The 22,187-nt window shown below is 37.9% G+C and overlaps 2 protein-coding genes across 6 annotated transcripts in view; one reads left to right on the top strand and one right to left on the bottom strand.

Moving 5' to 3' along the window:
• Positions 1-6,704, top strand: part of ABCA1 (ATP binding cassette subfamily A member 1) — a 128,645-nt gene extending 121,941 nt beyond the window's left edge. For 4 of the 5 annotated variants that reach the window (XM_077912764.1, XM_077912766.1, XM_077912763.1 and 1 more), the window contains exons 47-50: positions 888-991; positions 1,579-1,671; positions 2,379-2,622; positions 3,239-6,704. In XM_077912764.1, the coding sequence (XP_077768890.1) occupies positions 888-991; positions 1,579-1,671; positions 2,379-2,622; positions 3,239-3,379 (582 nt within the window). In that variant the 3' untranslated portion in view covers positions 3,380-6,704. Of the gene's footprint in view, positions 1-887; positions 992-1,578; positions 1,672-2,343; positions 2,623-3,238 lie in introns of those variants that run through there. The other variant, XM_077912767.1, reaches the window with a different exon arrangement.
• A 3,644-nt stretch (positions 6,705-10,348) lies between these two features.
• LOC144322579 (protein NipSnap homolog 3A-like) lies at positions 10,349-21,725 on the bottom strand. Its single transcript, XM_077912769.1, has 6 exons — positions 21,536-21,725; positions 18,631-18,841; positions 16,728-16,886; positions 15,226-15,375; positions 11,276-11,362; positions 10,349-11,182 (listed from the first exon to the last, which is right to left on the bottom strand). The coding sequence occupies exons 1-6, from the start codon at positions 21,593-21,595 to the stop codon at positions 11,106-11,108; spliced, it is 744 nt and encodes a 247-aa protein (XP_077768895.1). The 5' UTR covers positions 21,596-21,725; the 3' UTR covers positions 10,349-11,105.
• Between the last annotated feature and the right edge of the window lie 462 nt (positions 21,726-22,187).

Genomic DNA, 22,187 nt, shown 5'->3' with positions numbered 1-22,187 from the left:
GCTGACTTGGCTAATGGCGGGTCGTCCTTCCTCCGACCAGGAATAGAAGAGCAGCCTTAGAAACCAGAGGGAAGTTCCTCTGTTGTTCTCCTTGATACACATGTAGGTGGCTTTGCCATCCCCTCAGATGCTATCCCCTCAGATGCTCCAAAGGAGAGATGCTCCAGGGTCCTATTTCTCTGGTGTTGAGGAACCCTGGCAAGTGTGGCTGAGTCTTGGATATGTGATTTGACCTTTCTCTGGAACATTCTTTCGGACCATCTGTGTTCATTCCCTAAAGATGGAGATAGTAGACACAGCTTCAGAATCCCCAGGGTGGCACCTGGGTCATAGTCCTTACGTAGTTAGAAAACCCATTTTCTTCTGCTTTGAGGTTATTACCGGAAGAAGCCTTGGGTTAAGGCTTTAATGTTATGTGGACCATTTGGATCTGCAATTTGTTTCTCTAAGACTAGCAAGTATAATCTAACAGACTAAGCTGTAATGAGCTAGAATAAAAAAAGAAGAAAAGTAATTTTACCCAAACCTTATATGGACTTTAATAGAGATTTCAGACAAAAAGAATTTTCAGTGTATACTTGTCAGTCATGAAAAGATTATTGAAACTAAATAGCTTTTCCTTTCCCTTTCTACTAATTTGGAGAAATTTAATTTTATAAAAAAAATTGAGTTTCCTATTTGAATGACACATTGGTAGGAATGAACTGGTTACAAACAAGTATGCAGCTTATTCCTGTATGTGAGGTCTGGTTCTCTGTTCTATCAGGAAATAACTAGAGTGGTAAGTTAAAATTCAGGCTATTTCAAAGATGTTTCTGCATTTAAAAACAAATCTATCTTTGACGTGTTTTCCACAAATAATAGGACTTATTTTACTCTAATTACAGGATGAACCTACCACAGGCATGGATCCTAAAGCCCGACGATTCTTGTGGAATTGTGCCTTAAGTATTGTTAAGGAAGGGAGATCAGTAGTGCTTACATCTCATAGGTCAGTAGTGAAGCCTTGGCTTGGCATGTGTGTCATGTATATTTAAGATTTTCCAAGTAGTAATGTGAACATTGTATAAAAATTATAGAAAGGCAAAAAGTGATAAACACCTGAAATGGCATCACTAGGAGACAACCACTGTCATTGGGGTATATGTCTTTGCAGTTTTCCTATGCAAATCTATACACACACGTGTGTCTGTGTGTTATTAGAAAAAATGCAAGCTTTGTACATATACCATTCCTTTTCACTTAATATTTTGTGAACATTATTTCAAGTCAGTACATTTAGATGTGTCGTCATTTCTGATAGCTTTGAGAAGACAGTATTCCAATAGGATATAGCCATTTATTTAACTGCTCCTTTTTGTAGATATTTGGACTATATCCAACTTTTTTTTTTTTTTTTAACAAGCGTAAACAGCATGGCAGTAAATAGCATTATCCCTACATCTTTATGTATTTGTAATAGGATGCAGTTATGCCCTAAGAAGCTGGAAACTGTTTCTTTGAAATTCCAGATGTCATATGATGTTTGGATGGCTAGAGGAGCATCTTTCTAAAACAAAAATCTCTGTTTTCCCACAGTATGGAAGAATGTGAAGCTCTTTGCACTAGGATGGCAATTATGGTCAATGGGAGGTTCAGGTGCCTTGGCAGCGTCCAACATCTGAAAAATAGGTAACAGATAATTTCTTTGGGATTATATCTACTGAGAAAACTTGTGTGTATTCTTTTTGTGAGCATGTAAATGGTGGCTCTAAAAGTAAAGGGAAATAAACTGAAGAAAATGGTATAGTAGAAAACATGAGGGCATTGAAGTCACACAGAGCTACATTTGAATTCTGTCTTTACCTTTTACTGGTGTGTGCCCTTGGACAAATTACATAACTTTTCTGAGTCTGTGTCCTAGGAATAGCTGCTTTCTGGCCTTGCTGAACAAATGAAATGGAAAATCTTACACATGTCAGTATGGTTAGGGCATAGGCTTAGAGCATAGAGCATAGAGTCTGCATCCTGGCCCTACCACTTGGGAGCTCTGTACCATAGCCAAGTGACTAACTCCCTGGGCTTCAGTTTCTCTGTAATATCTCTCAGACTTTATATGTCCAGGTGAGGCTTCAGTGAAATCCTGCGTCTAAGGCACTCAGCATGGCACCTCACATAGAAAAGATATTCAGTAAATGGTAACTAGTTCCTTCTCTCAGATACCTATTTCTGGGTCTGTTGGGAATCTTCCTTTTTCATCACACCACTTGGGTAGGGCTAAATATTATTTTGAGAAGTTTCCTGAGGATATTCCGTGTGTGTGTGTGTGTGTGTGTGTGTGTGTGTGTGTTTTCCTGCTTTCAGGTTTGGAGATGGTTATACAATTGTTGTGCTTTTAGGTTTGGAGATGGTTATACAATTGTTGTACGAATAGCAGGATCCAGCCCTGATCTGAAGCCTGTCCAGGAGTTCTTTGGACTTGCCTTTCCAGGAAGTGTTCTAAAAGAGAAGCACCGGAACATGCTACAGTACCAGCTTCCATCTTCATTATCTTCTCTGGCCAGGATATTCAGCATCCTTTCCCAGAGCAAAAAGAGACTCCACATAGAAGACTATTCTGTTTCTCAGACAACACTTGACCAAGTAAGCTTTGAATGTCAAAAACAGATCTACTTTTCAGGGTGAAGATTCCCGATCCCTTTCTCCGACTCCCATTATGGCAGTTTTGACTGCCTGAGCTTGAATTTGATTTACCACTAGCTATGCTTTTTAGTAAAACACTCTGAATGTGTAAAGGGAGATGATTCTATCTCCTTTAGAGGGTTATTGTGAGAATGAATAGGTTGTAATAATCACAGTAATGATCATTTTTTGAGTACCTACCATGTGCCAGACATTTTGCCAGGTAGCCTTGTCCCATTTAAATGAGATAACGTTGAGTACCAAACAGATTTTGTCACTATGTAGCTTAGCTATTCAGTAAATGTTAGTTTTTGTCTCCCTTCCCTTTTAATCAGTCCTGTATGGATCAAAATAGGTGATCGGGCAATTGGTGATTTGAAGGGCAATAGAGAAGCTCGTTTTTAAATGGTTAATACTTTTTTTTTCTCCTCTCCCTCACACATAGTTTTCTATGTAATCTACTTATGCACTCTTGCATTCTCCTACCTGACTTAATTTCCACATGGTGAAAAATGCAACAGAATAAAGAAAGAGCAAGTAGAGAGGTATTTATAAAGGTTCATCTTTCTTTTGACAGGTATTTGTAAACTTCGCCAAGGACCAAAGTGATGATGACCACTTAAAGGACTTGTCATTACACAAGAACCAGACAGTAGTAGATGTTGCAGTTCTCACATCTTTCCTCCAGGATGAGAAAGTGAAAGAAAGTTACGTATGAAGAATACTGTTTATACATAATGACTAAAAGAAAGAAGGAACTGGCCCTTCCTTTGCGCCATGTGAAGTGCTCCAAAAGAAAGAGCTGGAAAGTGGGAAGAAGTAAACTGGATACTGTACTGATACTATTCAATGCAATGCAATTCAATGCAATGAAAACAAAATTCCATTACAGGGGCAGTGCCTTTGTAGCCTATGTCTTGTATGGCTCTCAAGCGAAAAAGACTTGAATTTAGTTTATTACCTTATACCTATGTGAAACTCTAGTATGGAACCCAGCGGACATATGGGTTTGAAATCACACTTTTTTTGTTCCTTTGTATTCTCACTGGGGTTGCAACAATAATTAATCAAGTAATCATGGCCAGTGATTATTTATCAAAATCAAAAGGCATGTACATCTTCCTTCATTAAGCCGTGCCATGCCAGGTGACTGGTTTCCCGGTGACACATCCATTGCTGGCAATGAGTGTGCCAGAATTACTAGTGCCAAGTTGCTCAGAAAGCCTGAAGGACCATGGTGTGTCATGTACACTTTTACAAAAGCTGTTCTGCTTCAGAGTCTATCAACATTGTTATCAGGTGACAAAATGGTGCCATGTATGGGAAAGTCCTGCATTGTTTCCCTCTTTGATGAGCTGTTCTGGTGGTTGGCGGTAACATCCAAGTTATGGGTGGCTCCAGACAGGTGAGACTTGGTTCCATTCTTATGTTGTCCCTTGCTTGGAGGTCTCCAGAGTCATTCTTCTGGGACTCTATAAATATACTTAGAACCTGGTAAGAAGCAAAGAGCAGCCAAATTGTTGAGGCTGCAAGCTGCTGAGGCCAGATCATGGGATTAAAGAGATGGCTTATTCAAACCTAGGGAGGCCTGTGTCTGTTTGTCCTGGTTGTCTGCTAACACGGTACATTGCATCTCAAGATCTTCCTGTTTGACACAAGTGTAGTATTATTTCTGGCTTTTTAAATTAATCTAGAATATAAAAAGAGATGTAGTTGTATTTTGACAAAAAATCTTTGTACTTTTAACGTTGTTTGGAATTTTCTGTCAGTGACTTGTGAATCCTTGGAATGGCCTCTTTGTAGAATCCTGTGGCATAGAAGAGGAGTATGGCCGCACTAGCTTAATTTCTCATGTAAGCTTGCAGATGGATCATCTGACTAGTGCCTAATGACTAAAAAACAACATGGTGGTCAAGATCTCATGACATTATATTTGAGTTTCTTTAAGATCATTTAAAATACTCTTAATCTCAGTTTGTAAGTCAAGTATTTTTTGAGTGTATGTTATAGCTGAATTAAACATCTGCATATGGATTGGGTGGGGAGAAATTAAGTCTCATTAGATACCCTGTGCCATGTTATTCAGCTAACAGGTTTACAATATAGGTTATTTTGGTATGGTGGTGTGGGATTCCCAGTGAAGAAATACTGGGCTGCCTTTTTTCTTCCTTTCTTTCTTTCTTTTTTTTTTTTTTTAAATAAGAACAGTGCAAAAGCCAAAAAAGTTTAACTGTCATAAGGGTCACGAGACTAAACAATGAATACTTTCACAAAAACGATCACTAGCTTCAAAACTTGTTTAGTAACACAACTTGAGTAACATTTAGTACTGTCAAATAATTGGCTTTGAAGATCTTAGATATACCCCATTCTGACAATCTCAAACTTTGCATCTTTTCATTCCTGAATTTATCATGAAAAAAATAACAGCAAATGCCCCCACATGATATATATCTGACTTCTCTGATCCAGTCTTTTTTTAAGTCAGTAAACACTTTTAAAAAATATTATTTCACTTATGCTTAATGTGATCTGTCTTGAGACAACAAAAATATGAGGGAAGTACTGTTGGGTGATATTCAAGCCATCTTTCAATATCATTACTAATTTCTTTTTCTAAAAAGTAACTCTAAAGGTATAATATTTCAGATTTCAAATCTGTATTTTTAAAAATTTACAGAATGTTATCAAAGACATTGTTTGGAAAAAGAAAATCACTTAAAAATTAATGCCAATATTTTCTAAAATGGTAAACAAGTAATGAAGGCCCCTTTCCAATAATGAGTAGAATGATGAAGTCATATTTTGTGCTATATCTTTAATTATATAAAAATCATAGAGTAATTTAGTTTCTCCTTGTTTAATATTTTTCAAAATCAAACTTTTGTTAGTTTTCCCATTTTACTAGAATCATGTTCTAATTCTCTATTTTATTAAATCAGTGAGAAGCTCCTGGCTTTAATTAGCCTGACTTCAAGGCCATAATTTAAAAAATCAAAAGACACTGTGAACTGTTTTGAAAAAAAAAAAAAAAAAAAAAAAAGAAATGAGTTTCAATATATTTACAAAGCTCTCCTCTGAAGCTAGAAACAATCTATAGCTACACATTGACTTCAATGTTAACCTTTTAGACTATCCAAATAGAAATCTTTTACATTTTCCTGTGTAAACCTAATTATAGTAGAAATTTTTACCAACTCTCTATTCAAGTAAAATTTCTATATATTCCCTGTGGAAATATAAATATGTGAGTCTCAAAAATTCTCAAAAAAAAAAAAAAAATGTGTCCAAAGGTTGCTGCTTTTGCTTCTTTTGGATACTTTGGAAACTTTATTAACAACTGTGAATATAAAAGATACAAAAGAAAACAATCACAAAGCCCTTTATACGTTAACATCCAGCACAGCTCATTGTTAAAGAACAGCCAAACCTCAGACTACTGTATTTCAATATCTGTACTGAAAGCGTGTGCATTGTGGCAATGAAATGTTTCACGTCTTTCATTCACTGTATAATAATCATCGACAAAAGGGATTTGTCTGTTTTCTTCTTGTGGTTGTATATATCAGGTAAATTTTTTTCCAAAGAGCCATGTGTCATATATAATATTGAACCACTTTGATACTGGGATATTAATTTGTACCCTTGTTACTATTTACTAGTAAAATATAGTACTAGAGTAACATAGCTCTAATTCTCTTCAAAATTGTTGCATCCCTTTTATAGAATGTTTCTATTTCCATAAGAATTAAGTATTCTCTCTTCTTATACCCTAGGATGAAGCTATGTTTTTGTGCTTTTTCTTTATCATTGGCTCTTCATTCCAAGCACTTTATGCTGTCTCTAATGGGATCTATTTTTGCACTGGAATATCTGAGAATTGCAAAACTAGACAAGTTTCACAATAGATTTCTAAGTTAAATCATTTTCATTAAAAGGAAAAAAAGAAAAAAAATTTTGTATGTCAATAACTTTATATGAAGTATTAAAAAAAGGCATATTTCTATGTTGTAATGAGTCACGAAATAAAGCTGTGACAGTTCTGCTGGTCTATGCAAATTTATTTCTGTGCATTCATAGCACCACCTACTGTTAAAACTTATAAAGCCTTTAGGAGAGAAAGAAATATCCACTTACTGTGGGGAAGCTTTTTTTTTTTTTTTTTTTTTAATTTATTTTTTATTGGTGTAGCTATTTGACTCAAGAGTAGAAATTTTAGAAAAGGTTAAATGTCCTGTTACCCAAGAGGACTAAAGGGGCTACTTGGAAATAAATGGTGTTTACACTTTCATAATTCCTTTAAAGAGAGTAAATAATATTAAGAAGTTTTTAAGTAAAATGTATTCAAGCTTACTGATTTTGAAACTTTAGAGATCTCTGAAAATACTCTGTAGCTCAACCTGTTTGATAAAAACCTCACTGCTTTATTTGGATTTGAAGCTACAGAAGCTACCTTCAGGTGTCTTTTGTTTATTCGACTGAAAACACAAGGACAGAGTGTGGCAAGTATCCTGGCAAGGTATGCCAGGTGTTGAGGCCTGGGCGAGTGTGCAAGAAAAGTGGAAAAAAGTAGAGGATCATGAGGGCTGCCTTCCCCTTCTGGAAAAAGTGCTGTGTAATTGAAAGCCAGGTTTAGGTAGGGCTGTGATGACACATGTGGATGTAATTTTCGTAGCTCACTAGCAAAAGTCTCAAAGTTGTCTGCTTATCTCAGAACTTGAACTTCCACCAAACACCCCCTGGTAGGCAGCGCAGCAGCCAAGTCGTGCTCTGTCCTCTAACAGCAGCCCCCAACCCCAGATGACAGGTCGTGAGCGGCCCTCTGCTAAGGTGCGCACCAGCCCGCATGCGAAGGAAGGATCTCAGCTTATGAGGAAGCTTTCTTGACCACTTGGATCATCATCATAGATGTCTTCCCACTTAAAGTTCATATTACAGCGACTTCAATGAAATGATAGAAAACCGTATTTATTTGTGGAAAATGACAATCGAGAAAAAGCGAGCTACTGAGAAATGAAAAGGCAAGTAATTCAGAGAACCATGCAAGTCACCTGTGAGTCTGGAGAAAAACATTCTTCTATCTAGAACTTAGGCCTTGGGACTAAATGGCCTGACCTAGAGAGAATGAAGACAGAATGAAGAGCCTATATAAACATTTGTAGGTCCAAAAAAAACCTTGGGACCTTTGAAATGTCAACAACGTATATTGAATATGAAAAAGTATAAGGGAAAACTAGATACCTGTTTCAAGTGTTTCACTGTGTTGTCGGGCACTTCATTTAATCCCCAATTAACTATCTGCCCTATGAGGTAAGCAGTAGCATTTGGTGTGTAAATTGGGGCTCAGTGGATAGAGAAAAATTTAAAGTTAAGCTACTATTAGGGTGGCAGAGGGTTCTTTCTGGTGAAGTTGATTATCAGGTACAATTGCTCTCGTAAAATCCATCTGGCATCATCATACAATAATATAACAAATATTTATTGAACTATATTGTATGCCACCTACTTTTCTAGGTTCTGGGGATGCAGTGTTGAAGACCAAATTGCTGCTCTAATGAACTTAAATTTCAATAGAGAAATCACATTTGCATTCACGATGGATGTGTAGACAAATATAATACAGACCACAATAAGCACTAGGAAGAAAATGAACCATGGAAATGACATAATGATGGAGATGAGTCAGAGACAGACATTTGAGCTCAGATCTGATAAAATAAGCAGGAAACATTTAAAGGTGGACAGAACATTCCTGGAAGAAAGAACACCTAGTGCAAAAGCTTCAAGTGGGAAAAAGCTTAGGTTGGGGAAGGAGAGAGAATTCTAGTGTGTCTGGAGTGGCAGAAGGGACAGGTGCCAGCACCTGTAGGGTCTCACAGACCATGTTAAGGTGTCTGGATTTTATTGTTAGTGCAATGAGGAGCCACTGGAAAGTTTTAAACAAGGTAGTGGTTTGATGTAATCACTGTTTCAGAAAGAATGCTGGCGGGGCACCTGGGTGGTGCAGTCAGTTAAGCGTCTGCCTTCGGCTTAGGTCATGATCTCAGGGTCCTGGGATGGAGCCCCATGTTGTGTGTGTGGGCGTCCTGTTCAATGGGCAGTCTGCTTCTCCTTCTGCCCCTCCCTCTGAGAGCTCATGGTCTCTCAAATCTAAAAAATAAGGGAATGCTGGCTGTATGGGGAAAGGGACAGTAGGAAGGTTAAGAGATGTTAGTGGATTGGGCAATGGTGTAGCAAGACATAGCAAAACAGTAACGTTCAGGATCTCTGTTAGAGACAGCTAATGGGCACTGCTCCATGTAGGGGTTGAGGGAAGAGAGCCATCAAGGTGACTTCTAGTCTGTGACCCAAACTAGGCAGATGATTGTATTAAAAGGGCTGCTGATATCTCAGTCTGGTGCTCAGGAACAATGACAGGAAAGAAGAACGTATGAGTCATCAGCACAAATATGGAACTTAGGCCTTGGGACTAAATGGCCCTGACCTAGAGAGAATGAAGACAGAATATTCCTGAGCCCTGAGAGCTGACCCACATTTAGAACAGAAGCCAGGAAAGGGAAGAGAGGAACGAGTCAGTGAGAAGAAAAATCTGAATATGATGCCACATACTGAAGCTCAGAATCAAGTGTTTCAGGAAGGCAAATGTGGTCAGTTGTGTCCAACACTGCTGAGAAGATAAGCAAGGTAAAGGCAGAGAAAATGACTGAGTTTCATAAGAGAGGTCCTTGGTGACCTTGAAAAGAGTCATTTCAGTAGACGGACAAGGATCAGGTTGAGGGAAGAGTAACAGGTCAAGATGGAGAATATACGTTAACTCTACTGAGAGCTCTGCTTTAAAGCGAAGCAGAAAACATGAAAATAGCTGCAATCACAAAGTTTTAATTTGGATTCTTATCTGTTAATAGCATAGGCTGCACCTGAATACCACCTCACCTTTCAGGTTTTTTTTTTTAATCCTTTAGACATTTCTTCTGTCTGGAGTCTTTTTTTTTTTTATATAAATTTATAAATTTATTTTTTATTGGTGATCAATTTGCCAACATATAGAATAACACCTAGTGCTCATCCCATCAAGTGCCCCCCTCAGTGCCCGTCACCCAGTCACCCCCACCCCCCGCCCACCTCCTCTTCCACCACCCCTAATTCATTTCCCAGAGTTAGGAGCCTCTCATGTTCTGGTCTCCCTTTCTGATATTTCCCACTCATTTTTTCTCCTTTCCCCTTTATTCCCTTTCACTATTTTTTATATTCCCCAAATGAATGAGACCATATAATGTTTGTCCTTCTCTGATTGTTCTGTCTGGAGTCTTACACTGTACTTTGTTTTCCAAGTTTCCTTTAAGACAGCTAATTCATGATTTATTATTTTATACTCACAATATGTTTTAAAAACAAAATAATATAGCTCTAAATATAGACTATCAAGAGAGCTTGGAAGTACCAAACCTAGCTTTAGAAGACAGACTGACTCAACTAAAATGGAAATTAAAGGCGAAGAGAAACCCTAGCCTGTGTGTGGTGGTACTGAAAACTTTCTTTCTGGGATTATTATTACATTATCTTCTTGATCTAACTTACATTTACAATAAAGCTGTTAAATTGCTACTGTATTACTCCCCAATAGCAACACAGTAAAAGCTCTAGAGAAGATAGTTCAATTATAAAGTACAAATAAAAACCCCCTGCAGAACAGGTATGTAGGCTTTTATTCAGGCAACCATCCTGGTAACCATAAAGATCTCTTTAAAACAAATAGCTATTTCAAGTATTTTTGTTAGTGATCCAAAATGAACAAAAATTAACTATATATGAACGCATTTCAGCACATAAAACAAGTCTTCTGAAGTTTTTAACACTGAGACCTAATTACATTATTTTCCAAGTTAGCGTGACTCATAAGTAATGTGAAAACCATAATTAATACAGACACAGGTGACACTGTACTTTGCCAAAGAAATATATTTGAACTTAGATTCTTAGGAATCCCATGTGATCACAAAATTAACTTTACTGGGCAAAAAAAAAAAAAAAAAAAAAAATTTACATCTCAGGATAGACATTATATACAAATGATTTTTAAAACATCAGGTACAAAATCTAAAATGATCATTTGACTATAAGAAAATGCTATAAAAAGCAGAGGGTTGTCAAACAGTACAAGAAGTATTCTGAAAAAATGAAAAATTAAGATCATCAAGCAGAAGCAACTATTGCTGATGTGTAACAGACACTGCAATGCCAAGGGGAAAATGAATAGAACTATCTCCTGAGGTGGAAAGGAGCAGAGGAAGGAAGAATAGAGGTGGCTTTAGAAGTGCAGAGACACAGCAAATTAACTTACCACCTTCTTCAAATACAAGTGAGAATCTCTTAGGAGAATTTAAGCACCAGTACCAGGCACATCTTAAAGCAGTTAATGTAATGCTTCATATTTCAGTGGAAAACTATTTCAAAGGTGAAAATGATGTAGGAATCAGAAGCATATTCTGCTGAGACACGAGGTAATTGACACTCTCTCGAACTGGAAAAAACACATTTCATAAGAAGGCATATAAAGTTATTGACAGCATCAAATTTGTTGTACAAATACTTCATGCCCAGGGAAATAGCTTACCGGCTGCCACAACCCTGGGATCCTCATGAGACTGATGTCTCCCAGCTGCACGACTATCTGCACTCTCATTCCACCAAAGAACATGAACTGCAGAAATAAACCAAAAATAGATTCTAAAGACTATGGCATTACTACAAGTAAGAAACACAGAAAAACTAATCAGAAATATTATGTCTTATTCTTTAAATCAAAATAGTGAGTGTCAAAAAGGTAAAATTAAGTATATTAATAACAAGATTTCAGAGGGGGTCAAGAGATTTGAGAAAGAAATTTATAAATTAAACTGGTTTATAGATGAAGAAACAGAAGGCTGGAAAGAAAAAGTAAATAACACCGCTAAAGACAAGATTGAGGCTAGATCCAAGTTTTATGACTTCCTACTATGTTTTACTTTATTTTTAAAAAAGCAAAATTATTAAAAAAATGTTCACTACTGAAAATGTGGGTGATACAAAGGAGAAGAAAGTTAAAAGTAGCATAGTTTTAACCACCCAGAGAAAATCTCTATTCATATTTAGGGCATTTCCTTTAAAAAAATGACTAAAATCAGATGAGGGTTTTACTATTATGCTTAGTATTTTTAAAAATCAACAATGCGTATTTTCCATGGCAGTAACCTTAATTTTAATGACTATGTGAATTCCTCCTGTGACAACTTTTTATTCTCATCCTTTATTGTTGATTACTTATATTCAAAGTATTTCAGTATTTCTACAAAGTACTGAAATAATTTTTTTATAATTAAATGTAATATACGTTAGCTGTATAAATTTTGGAAAATGCAGATGAACAAAAATAAAGCAGAAATCATTTCTAATCTTACTGCTCTAAAATAACCACTTTTCTACTATTTTGGTGTATCTCTTTCCATATTTATGTACATACATGTGTATTTTTATATGTTTATATATTTATATACACATACTACATATTCTATATAAGGTACAGGACCTATATGGCATGTATGTATATTTGTGTATTATAAGTATATTAAATACATATATACATAGGATCATACCACATTGTTTCCAATGTTCCCTTACTGTAAACAATGCTGACATAAACCTCCTTAGAATCACAGCTACATGTGTAGCTATAATAATAACAACGGTGCCCAAGACAACAACTACTAACCTTTTTTGGGCATTTACTATATGCCAGGCCTGGTTCTAAGAGTTTTGCTTATATTAAGTCTTTTAATTTTTATAATAATCTTAGGGTATTATATCACTATTTTATCAATGAGTAAGGCACCATAAGGTGAACTAACTCATGTGAAATCACAAAGATAGTTGTGGAGTTGGGATTTAAGTCCAGGCAGTTTGGATATGTTTATTTCCTCAATATGAACTCCTAAAATTTATACTGAGAGAAAAAAGTATTTGATTCTACTTCTATATATAAGTGTACATATTATACACTGACCTCCAGAAATTAGGTCCTAATTACTCAGCATATTACTATTCTCCTTCTATGCTGGAAATTAATTTAAGATTAAAAAATGTGCACACGTTTTCAGCAGTTTTCTTATAAAAGTTATAGACATCCATTATAAAAAATACACGTAATAAACACTAATATCAATAATATCATTTACATCCTTTCAAACTTCTTTCCTATGTAATCTAACACATGACATACCTATGCGTATTTCCTAGAATATTGGCAAAAATAATTAAAAAATTAAAGGTTACTTTATTCTATTGTCAAATTTTATGGAGGGAAAAGATTAAGACAGTATGAACCCTATACAACAGTATATGAGTACTTATTTTTTCCAACCTATCAAATACGATATCTATATAGGTATGTCTTTATTAAGTAAAAATGGTATCTCATTATTGTCTTAACATGTATCTTCTTGGGGATCCCTGGGTGGCTCAGCAGTTTGGCGCCTGCTTTTGGCCCAGGGCGTGATCCTGGAGTCCTGGATGGAGTCCCACATCAGGCTTCCCGCATGGAGCCTGCTTCTCCCTCTCCCTCTGCCTGTGTCCCTGCCTCTCTCTCTCTCTCTCTCTCTGTCTCTCATGAATAAATTAATAAAATCTTTTAAAAATATGTGTATCTTCTTTAATATACATATTTAGTAATCATTTGTATATCAACTTTTTTAAAAAAGATTTTATTTATTTATTCATGAGAGACGAGAGAGAGAGAGAGAGAGAGAGAGAGAGAGAGGCAGAGACATAGGCAGAGGGAGAAGCACGTTCCATGCAGGGAGCCCGATGCAGGACTTGATCCTGGGTCTCCAGGATCACACCCTGGGCCGAAGGCAGCGCCAAACTGCTGAGCCACCCAGGCTGCCCTTGTATATCAACTTTTGCAAAACCCTTCATTTTTCTTTTTGCTTTTGAATTTCATTTATGGTGTTTTAGGGCATACAAATAGATTGAGCCTTTTAAAGTAAAATCATCAATTGATTTTTTTTTCCCCTTGATTATTTCTTCATTTGTTTTTTGGCTTAGAAATATAGTTCTCATCCATAGTATTAAATACATTTATGTTTTAGTAATTCTATGATTTCTTTTTTTCTACACTGAAATCTATAATCCATTTGAATTCTAGTTTAGTATATAGTGGGAGATAGATATCTAATAATTTTCATAATCTCTTCATATATTTTCCAACTTTTAAAATATCATCTTCTATATATTCTGATCATTTTCCTAGGATATAGTGCTAGAAGTTAAGTTTCTGGGTAAAGATCAGAAACTCAGCTTTCAATGTATTAAGTCTGAGATGTCCTTTGGACATTGAATAAGGAAGTTAAGGAGGCAAATGGATATAATGAGTCTTCCAAGTATTTTATTAGCTATTCTTAGTCATTTATCTTTCTAGATGAACTTTACATACATTTTTTAAGAGTTTGCCATAAAAAACTCCCTAAAATTCTGACTGCACTAACTTTCAACTTTAAAAGTTAAATGCCGGGATCGCTGGGTGGCGCAGCGGTTTGGCGCCTGCCTCTGGCCCAGGGCGCGATCCTGGAGACCCGGGATCGAATCCCACGTCGGGCTCCCGGTGCATGGAGCCTGCTTCTCCCTCTGCCTGTGTCTCTGCCTCTCTCTCTCTCTCTCTCTCTCTGTGAGTATGGTAAATAAATAAATTAAAAAAAAAAAAAAGTTAAATGCCTTAAATAGATGTTTTAAAAATAAAATCAAGGGGCACCTGCCTAGCCCAGCTGGTGGAGCATGCAACTCTTGATTTCAGGATCATGAATTTAAGCCCCACATTGGGTGTAGAGATTACTTAAATAAATAAACTTTAAAGGTAAATAAATAAATAAATTCAGGTACATATATTTACCTGTATGCTGTGTATGCCCACACTGAAGTGTTAGGAGGTCATTATTAATCATGTATATGCATTATTTCTAGCATGTATATATATCAAATAACATTTTAGTCTTCTTATTCCTATGTCACTCATACATATATGAGTATGTATGTGCATACACAAGTATATATGAATGACATATGAAGACCAAAATGTTAACAGTACTACCTCTAAGTAGAGAGAAATGTTTCCCTCTCTTAGGGCATGTCCATCTATTTAGTATGTGTAAAAACATGTACTACTTTTTTATTCAAGACAATCTCTCTATTCCAAGAACTTATTTTAAAAGGTTGATAAAGGTATATTTAGAAGAAATAAAAGATGAAAGAACAGATATTTTCTTGAAGCTCTTTGCAGTTTTTTATCACTTTGATGTATCATAGAAGACATGACATTTCAACATTTGAAAAAAACTTCATGAGGTGTTAACATTCCAAACAAATAATATTTAAAACAAGTTTTTTCAACCCTTACAAAAGAAAAAGAAACCCTAAAAATTTGGCAATAAAATTTTAAATATATGCCATAATGAAAAAAAGAGAAAAACTGACCCAAGAAACTTAAGAGATCAGCAATATACTTTGCAATTTCATAGAAGAAATGGACAACTATACCTCTGTTGAGTGCTCCATATTCTGTGTGGAACACTCCAACCAGTTTTGAGTAGCCTAGATCCACGTGGGCATTAATTGCCCTTTTAAATGCATCACCCCACAGAGCTGGCCCACCTGGCTTCAACTGAAAAATAACCAGTTCATAGACTCCTAGAGTGGGAAGAAAAATAATTATTTTACAAAAGATATTCAAGAAATTTCTAATCAGGTTAGTCTGGTTCCACTAGAAGGCTAATCCACATACACAAATCTGGAGGATCATACACATGTATATGTTTATGTGGACATACTTATGGATTATAGTATTAGTCTTCCTCACTTTCACATTTAGGAAGTCCAAGTTTAAGGATCAGCTGTTAAGCTTATACAGAACAAAAAAAAAGGGAAGATATATTAAGCTATTATCTGAAATATCTTTCATCTATAAATCTGTCAACAAAACAAGTAGAGGATTTATAGTAGGACTAGGGTTTTTGAGCTGCCTGAATCTGCACATCTATCTATCTATCTATCTATCTATCTATCTATCTATCTATCTATCTATCTATATCTAATCTATCATCTTAAGATTTTATTTGAGACAGCACCACCCTGTGGGGGTGGAGGGGAAGTAGCAGAGGGAGAGGGAGAAGTACACTCCCCACCGAGCAGAGCCTGATGCAGGTATTGCAGGGATCTATCCCAGGACTATGGAGAGGTCTAGGTGGGTAAGGACCCAAACAAGACTTTAAAATCCCTTGTACTCTAAGATACACTACAAACTTAGGAAAATGGGGGAAATAAAAGAACATTTAAATTAGTTAATACTTCTAAAAAAATCTGACTTTTGTTTAAAACTATGTTAAGGTAAATGTTTCCTTAAATGAGCAAGAAAATAAAATCAGGAAGAAGACAACTCTTTAGTAATCATTTTCAAAATAAGAAATAAAAGGAAAAAAAAATGTTAAACTATAGTAATACAGCTTAACAGTTTAATGCATTCCCCTTAAACAGTTTTACAGGCAAAAATATCCGTAATGTGTTAAAATTAACTGTAATTTGTGTCTGAAAAATACCAAACTATGACAAAATTTCATACATTATCTTTCACACAGCTATACTTGTTTCTCTGTTCCAACCCCCAACTTTTCAATCTTTACTCCTTATATCAACTTTTTATATATATGCCTCAATTTTCAGAGCTTTCCCAAATTGGAAATAAAATGTCATCATTCAATGCTCATTGTTTTAATAAGCAAAAATCTAAAATCCATTGATAATATATTCCTACATAAGACACAGGACTATTTTTCCCTAGGGAAGTTCAGTTTTTTAAGTAGGTGCTATCCCCAGGGTGGAGCCCAACATGCGCCCAATCTCACAACCTGGGATCAAGACCTGAAGTGAGATCCAGAGTTGGACACTCAGCTGACTAAGCCACTTAGGCACCCCTGGAAGTTAAGTTTTTATAGCTTGAAATCTTTAGTATTTTCTCCAACAAAATTCAAAGAAGGAAGGACTACCTTCTTTTGTAGGCTTTTCTAACTTGCACCATGGCACCAAGTAAGTAATCTCAGTCTCTTGTTCATCTATGAGAGCCAGATTTGGAATGACACATTGTTGTTGCCATTCCTTATTTTTGGCCACTGCTTTCCGAACTTCAGTCCGATGAGCAAAATTATCTATGGGAAGAAAAGGAGTAAGAAAAATAAAAACTTAATTAAAATCGTCTATACCTTTTTTGGATTTCATTTGATTCAGCAAATGTCCAGTGAGGCTACATAAAGGTGGTGTTATATCACTGAAGATATCAATATAGATGTGACATTTGTCCTTAAGCTTTCCATGGTCTAAAAGGGGAGTAGAAATTTAAAGAACTAATGATAACGTCATGTAGTGGGGGTTTATAGGCTCTACCACTTAGTAGGTAGTTGTGTGACTTAGTGTGTTATTTAATTTTTCTGTGCCTGTTTCTTACTCTGTGAAATGGGGATAGTGATAGTATCTCCCTCCAGGGTTGTTGTGAAGATGAAATGAATTAGTATATGATAGGAGCTTTGAACAGTGTTTGGCACCTGATTAGCACTTAATATGTATTAATTATTCTTATTATTTGGGGAATTTAAATTATAGTGCCCATTTAGAGAAAGACTATTTTTCTTTGGTGGTGGTGGTGGTGAGTGATCAGGTCATGGCACACACTGAATTAAACTTAACATAAATGAAAGGAAGATGTGCTTTTTAAGCCTCTTCTTTGAACAGCTTCCAAAGAAATAGTGATTCTCTTTCTTACTATCACCATTCTTTTTCCCAGTATTTATTTCTCTTATATTTGTTACTCAAACATTTACTAAACATTTAGGCCTAGTACTGTATTTAGTCTTAGGGTCTCATTAAGACTAAAGGTAAAGGAGTTTTCTGTGGTTTATGTTAGGGATCTTAGAGCTTAAGTGAGTTATATCAGGACTTTACCAGCAATTTTTTTTTTAATGGGAATGAGTCCACTGGTAGCACATTAAAGCATAAATTGTGTTTTAACGGGGTTTTATTCTATCACAATAGGGAAAACCCCTAAACTAGGGCCATGTTAAATACAGAATGAACACTTTTCATATTAAAGTACTTTATGACTATTACTTTGGACAATGATGATCAAACACTAAACAAAGGTATCAAAATTCTTTGGATTTCATCAAGTCCTGATGTGGACCTCACAAAGATTAGACATTGGAGTAACAAACACCCTGGGGATTCCTGTAGCCTGTTCTTCTTTGACTATTAAACCAGGGGTAAATCAACTTCCATATGGGGAACATTCTGACTGCCTTTACTTCCCCAGAATAGCACAATGTCAGTGAATTCCCTGAAACCCTGGAATGCACAAATGACACAAAAATGGCTTTCTCAACATTACAAATTATTAAAACTCAGAATTGGGTGAGGCCTAGAAGTTAACTATCATCCCCACCAACCTCCGTTATTCTAAAGCGCCTACATATTTGAATTCTTTCTACTAAAATCCTGATATACAGCCATAGCTTCAACAATAAGAAACAATAACTCTCCCTTCCTTTATGATCTTAACCTACTTGGGCTCTTGCAATCTCTGCTTTAAGTTTTTCATAAATCAGCTTTATGACAAGCCATTGTATAATTTTTCTGAGAATTAAAGTCTAGCTCACAATTTTATGATTTGAGAGATGAGATGCTACACTTTCCCATTTATGGTAACATAAAGATTTAGGCAAAGGGTTGTTAAAGGTGTACTACTGGGAGGAGGAATCAGTGAATTCAGTTTTTGTTGTTATTCCCCTTTTTAAAAGTTTAATTTAACCTGTGAGTATTTATACAAATCTAGATCCAGGAGCTAAGCATTAAGTAACATTTAACACAATGAAAATCACCCTTAAGCTGGAAAAATCATACCATACTTCCAAATATGAAATACTTTATTCATTTGGCCTCCAAATTCTACACTCCAGAATCCAACCAGTTCAGATTGAGCTGTCCGAAGATGGATGTTCTTCTTAACGTTTTCCAGAAACTCATTCATCTTTGAGGGCTTAAGGCAATAAGTACGAAATTCATAGAATGTTCCATCATATTGTCTGGGGCCCGTAGCAAAAGATGAGCACAACTGAAGAGAGAGAAGGCGAATTTAAATATTTTGGGAAGGTAGGGTTTATTATACTGTTACAACCAAATCTGAATCTAGAAATAAGGGACACATTAGAATCATAATCCATGTTTGTACTTTTTTTGTGATCTCTCCTTAGACATTAATTTAGAGAAAATGTCAACAAAGATAACTAATCTTAAGTATGCTGAATATATGGTTACTGTTTCTTAGCAGGGATCCATTGTTAGCCACTTTTTCATGAAATTTAATCATAAGAAGAGACTGGGGTGTTAATAAGAGTTCTTTACACAAGAACTATAATTAGGATTCTAGTAAACTTGCAGAGTCTTCCCTTATTTAGCCAATATTCTATTTTTAGTCAGTACTATCTCTGTTACAGTTATGCATTTAAGGGAACTCTATAAAATATGCAAGTGTTTTGGCCAGCAGAATGGAAATGTGTTTACTAGCAAAAAACTTTTTAGGTTTTTCCTAAAAATAAAAATGTCTGTTCAGGTCAAAGTTATTTCCCAAATCCAATGAAGTAGATCACTGGTAAAAAATAGGAATGGAGTGTAACTTACGCTAAAGAAAGCTATAATCTCATCCAACTGCAATATAACATAGTAGTGGACTGTATGAATGCTATAAAGGAAAAATCAAGTTACAATTGTCTGAATCATTATTAGGCTTAATTACAGATCATTATTAGGCTTAATTACAGATGCAGCGTGAAGTAGGGCATTTAATCCATCCAATTATACCGGATTGATGAAAATACCCCTTAAGAACCATTTGTTTTTGTTGTATGCTACCTATATAAATTTTTCTTCTAATTTAGTCCCCCAAGTCTGAATGAATTTACCTTTAGGTAGGAAATGTCTTGCCAGAAATTATCCTCTGTGTATGTATATGTATGTGTGCATGTGTATACATTCACACCCACACAGTCCTATGGCATTTTCACTTACAAATTCTTCTTACTGTAGGTTTGGTTACCATGTGCCCGTTTCATGAAGCTTATTTATTTAAGTTTCATGAGATTTATTAATCAGAATTATTTATTAAAAGTCTTGATACAAAGCTATGAACAAATTTTGGGCTTATATGACTACGTGGTAGATGAAATGAAACCAGTAGGCTTCCTTATACATAATTTAGGTCAAAACACACAATTTGTCTATGTATTTCATTTGTGTATAATTTCACAATTATATATTTGAGTTCATTCCATTCATGTCCACTGAGTTATATTCCTATCGCCCAAGAGTCTAAGCTTATTTGGAAAGCAAGTATTCCCTCCAAAAACTATTGCGGATATTTCTATTTTTGCTGGACCTGCTTTTTGCGTCACTTTAACCAAATTTTAACAAGAGAATGTTATGCAAATAAACAACTGCCTAGTATTACAGTTTAAAAAGTATTATAAACAAAATAGATCTGAAAACGGAACAGCCTAGTATTTATAACAATTGCTTTTAAGTCGTTTTTCAGGGTGTTGGTATTTGGAAACAAATTTGTGGTCACAGGCATGTAGTTTTATTATCTTTCAAAGAAAAAACAGTATGAGGAAAAGTTCATGGAAAAGTTAACAGCAGTGAGATAAGTGTGTGTGTTTAGGGGGAGGTGATTTTTGTTAAGGGCAGAAACTACAATTATTCTGGAGAAGGTTTCATGAGTGTTCTAGGCTCCCTGATATCCAAATAAGGGCTCATTTTCCACAGCATGGACTTTCAATTCACTTATAACGGAACATCTGGCTGACATTTAATAAAGTCAGTGCAGAGTATATTTGTAAGGAATAACTCTTGGCCCTGCCCCACTAGACTGACTGTTTTGCTCCTCCTGCGTGAATGGGCCATCATCGGTTCTCTAGTCTTCGCCAGAAACTTAGTCTCCAGAATAGGCTAACCCCTGGTGATCAGAAAGAAGTGCAAGCCTAAATATTAAAAAAAAAAAAAAAAAAAAATCTGTAGATTTATAGAATAGGTCAGGTTCCAGCAGTTAAGGTTGAATCACAAAAATCCTTTATGCACGTTTCTCACCAAAGGTTAAGTGCGGCTGTTGCAATCAGGTTTGCCAGGAGGTTCCAGGCCCCGCTGGCTTGGTCACGCCCGCGCGAGGCGGTGGGCAGGGGGGTAGGGAGGGCAGGACGCTCCGCACCCGCGCCCGCACCCCGCCCGGCCGCCTCTCCGGGGTTCTCTGCAAAACCCTTGTAAGTTGTGCACGTTTCGTTTACACGGGGGAGGCCGGTTCTGCGGCCAGCGGCTGGCTGACTGTGTCTCCTCCACCTTCGGTCTGGAGGGAGCGGCGGCCTAAGGACAAATCAATACTAAAGGCTCGACCAGCAAGTACCGGGCACCGGCCACAACGTGGGGAACTCAGCGGGCCTCGAGGCAAATACGCAGCCGCCAGAGCTCAGCAAGTGTCCTCAGGGCCGCCTGGCACCCAGGCCAGAAAAGTCCTGCCCGCGGTTGCTCGCGAATTGGCCGGGAGGCGGCAGCGGCCGGCGACCCTGTTCCACCCGCGCCCCGCAGCGCGCCCGGCGCGGGGGGTCCGGGGCGGACTTCGGAGCCAGAACCGTGCGCGCATGCGCGGCTCCGCAGGCCCGGGCGCCCAGGCCGGGTGGCGCATGCGCGGGACGGCGAGCTCCCCGCGGACGCCCCTCCCCGCCCCCGGGGCCCGGCCTGGGCTCGTCTCCGCCGCCGGTACCTGAGGCGCGAGCGTCCGCGCAGCCAGAGCCGCAGCCAGGCGGCTTCGGAGGACGAGCATGGCGTGGCTTGGAGCGCCGGGAAGGGCAGCCGGCCGGGACTCCGGAGCCCCCGGGTTGCGGCGGACCCGCCTGGAGAAGAGCGGCGACGGCGCTGCGGGCCGAAGGCGGCAGGGGCGGGCCTCGGGGCCGCGGGCTCCGCCTCCGCTCCGCTCCGCTCCGCTGGCGGGAGGCGCGGCGGCCCCGCCCCGGAGGCTGGCGTCCTGCGGGCCCGGCGCGTCCGGGCGGCACGTGCCCGGGGCCCCGCCGCTGTCCCCGCGTGTCAGCGGGGCCGAGGGGACGGTCCGAACGCGGCGGGGGCTCCCGCGCCGGCGGCTGCGCGCGTGGCGTCGTGGCGTCGTGGCCTCGTGTGCGCGCGCACCTGCCGCGGCTCCTCGGAGCGCGTGCGCGGACGGCGAGGGTGCGGGGCTGCTGCGCGGGGGCGGGGGGGGGGCTGCTGCGCGGGGAGGCCCGCAGTGCGCGCCCGGGTCGTCTTGGGGGGGGCGGGGGTGTGTGTAAAGCCGGGGCCTCGCTCTTCCTCCTGGAGTGGATTCCTTGTTTTTTTGTTTGTTTTTTAGAAGGACCATTTTTATTTTAATATTTTATTTTTAAGTA

The sequence above is a fragment of the Canis aureus genome, chromosome 10 (genome assembly GCF_053574225.1).
Source record: "Canis aureus isolate CA01 chromosome 10, VMU_Caureus_v.1.0, whole genome shotgun sequence".
In the NCBI taxonomy this organism is placed as follows: Eukaryota; Metazoa; Chordata; class Mammalia; order Carnivora; family Canidae; genus Canis; species Canis aureus.
Note: the sequence above shows the minus strand (reverse complement) of the source record. Positions and strands in the feature narration are given on the sequence as shown.

Coding starts and splice junctions, on each gene's coding strand:
- LOC144322579 (XM_077912769.1), bottom strand. CDS start 21,595: ATGCTCGTCCTCCGAAGCCGCCTGGCTGCGGCTCTGGCTGCGCGGACG. Junction 11,363..15,225: donor ATATGGAGCACTCAACAGAG/GTATAGTTGTCC, acceptor TTATTTCTGCAG/TTCATGTTCTTTGGTGGAAT. Junction 11,183..11,275: donor TCCCAGGGTTGTGGCAGCCG/GTAAGCTATTTC, acceptor TGTTTTTTCCAG/TTCGAGAGAGTGTCAATTAC.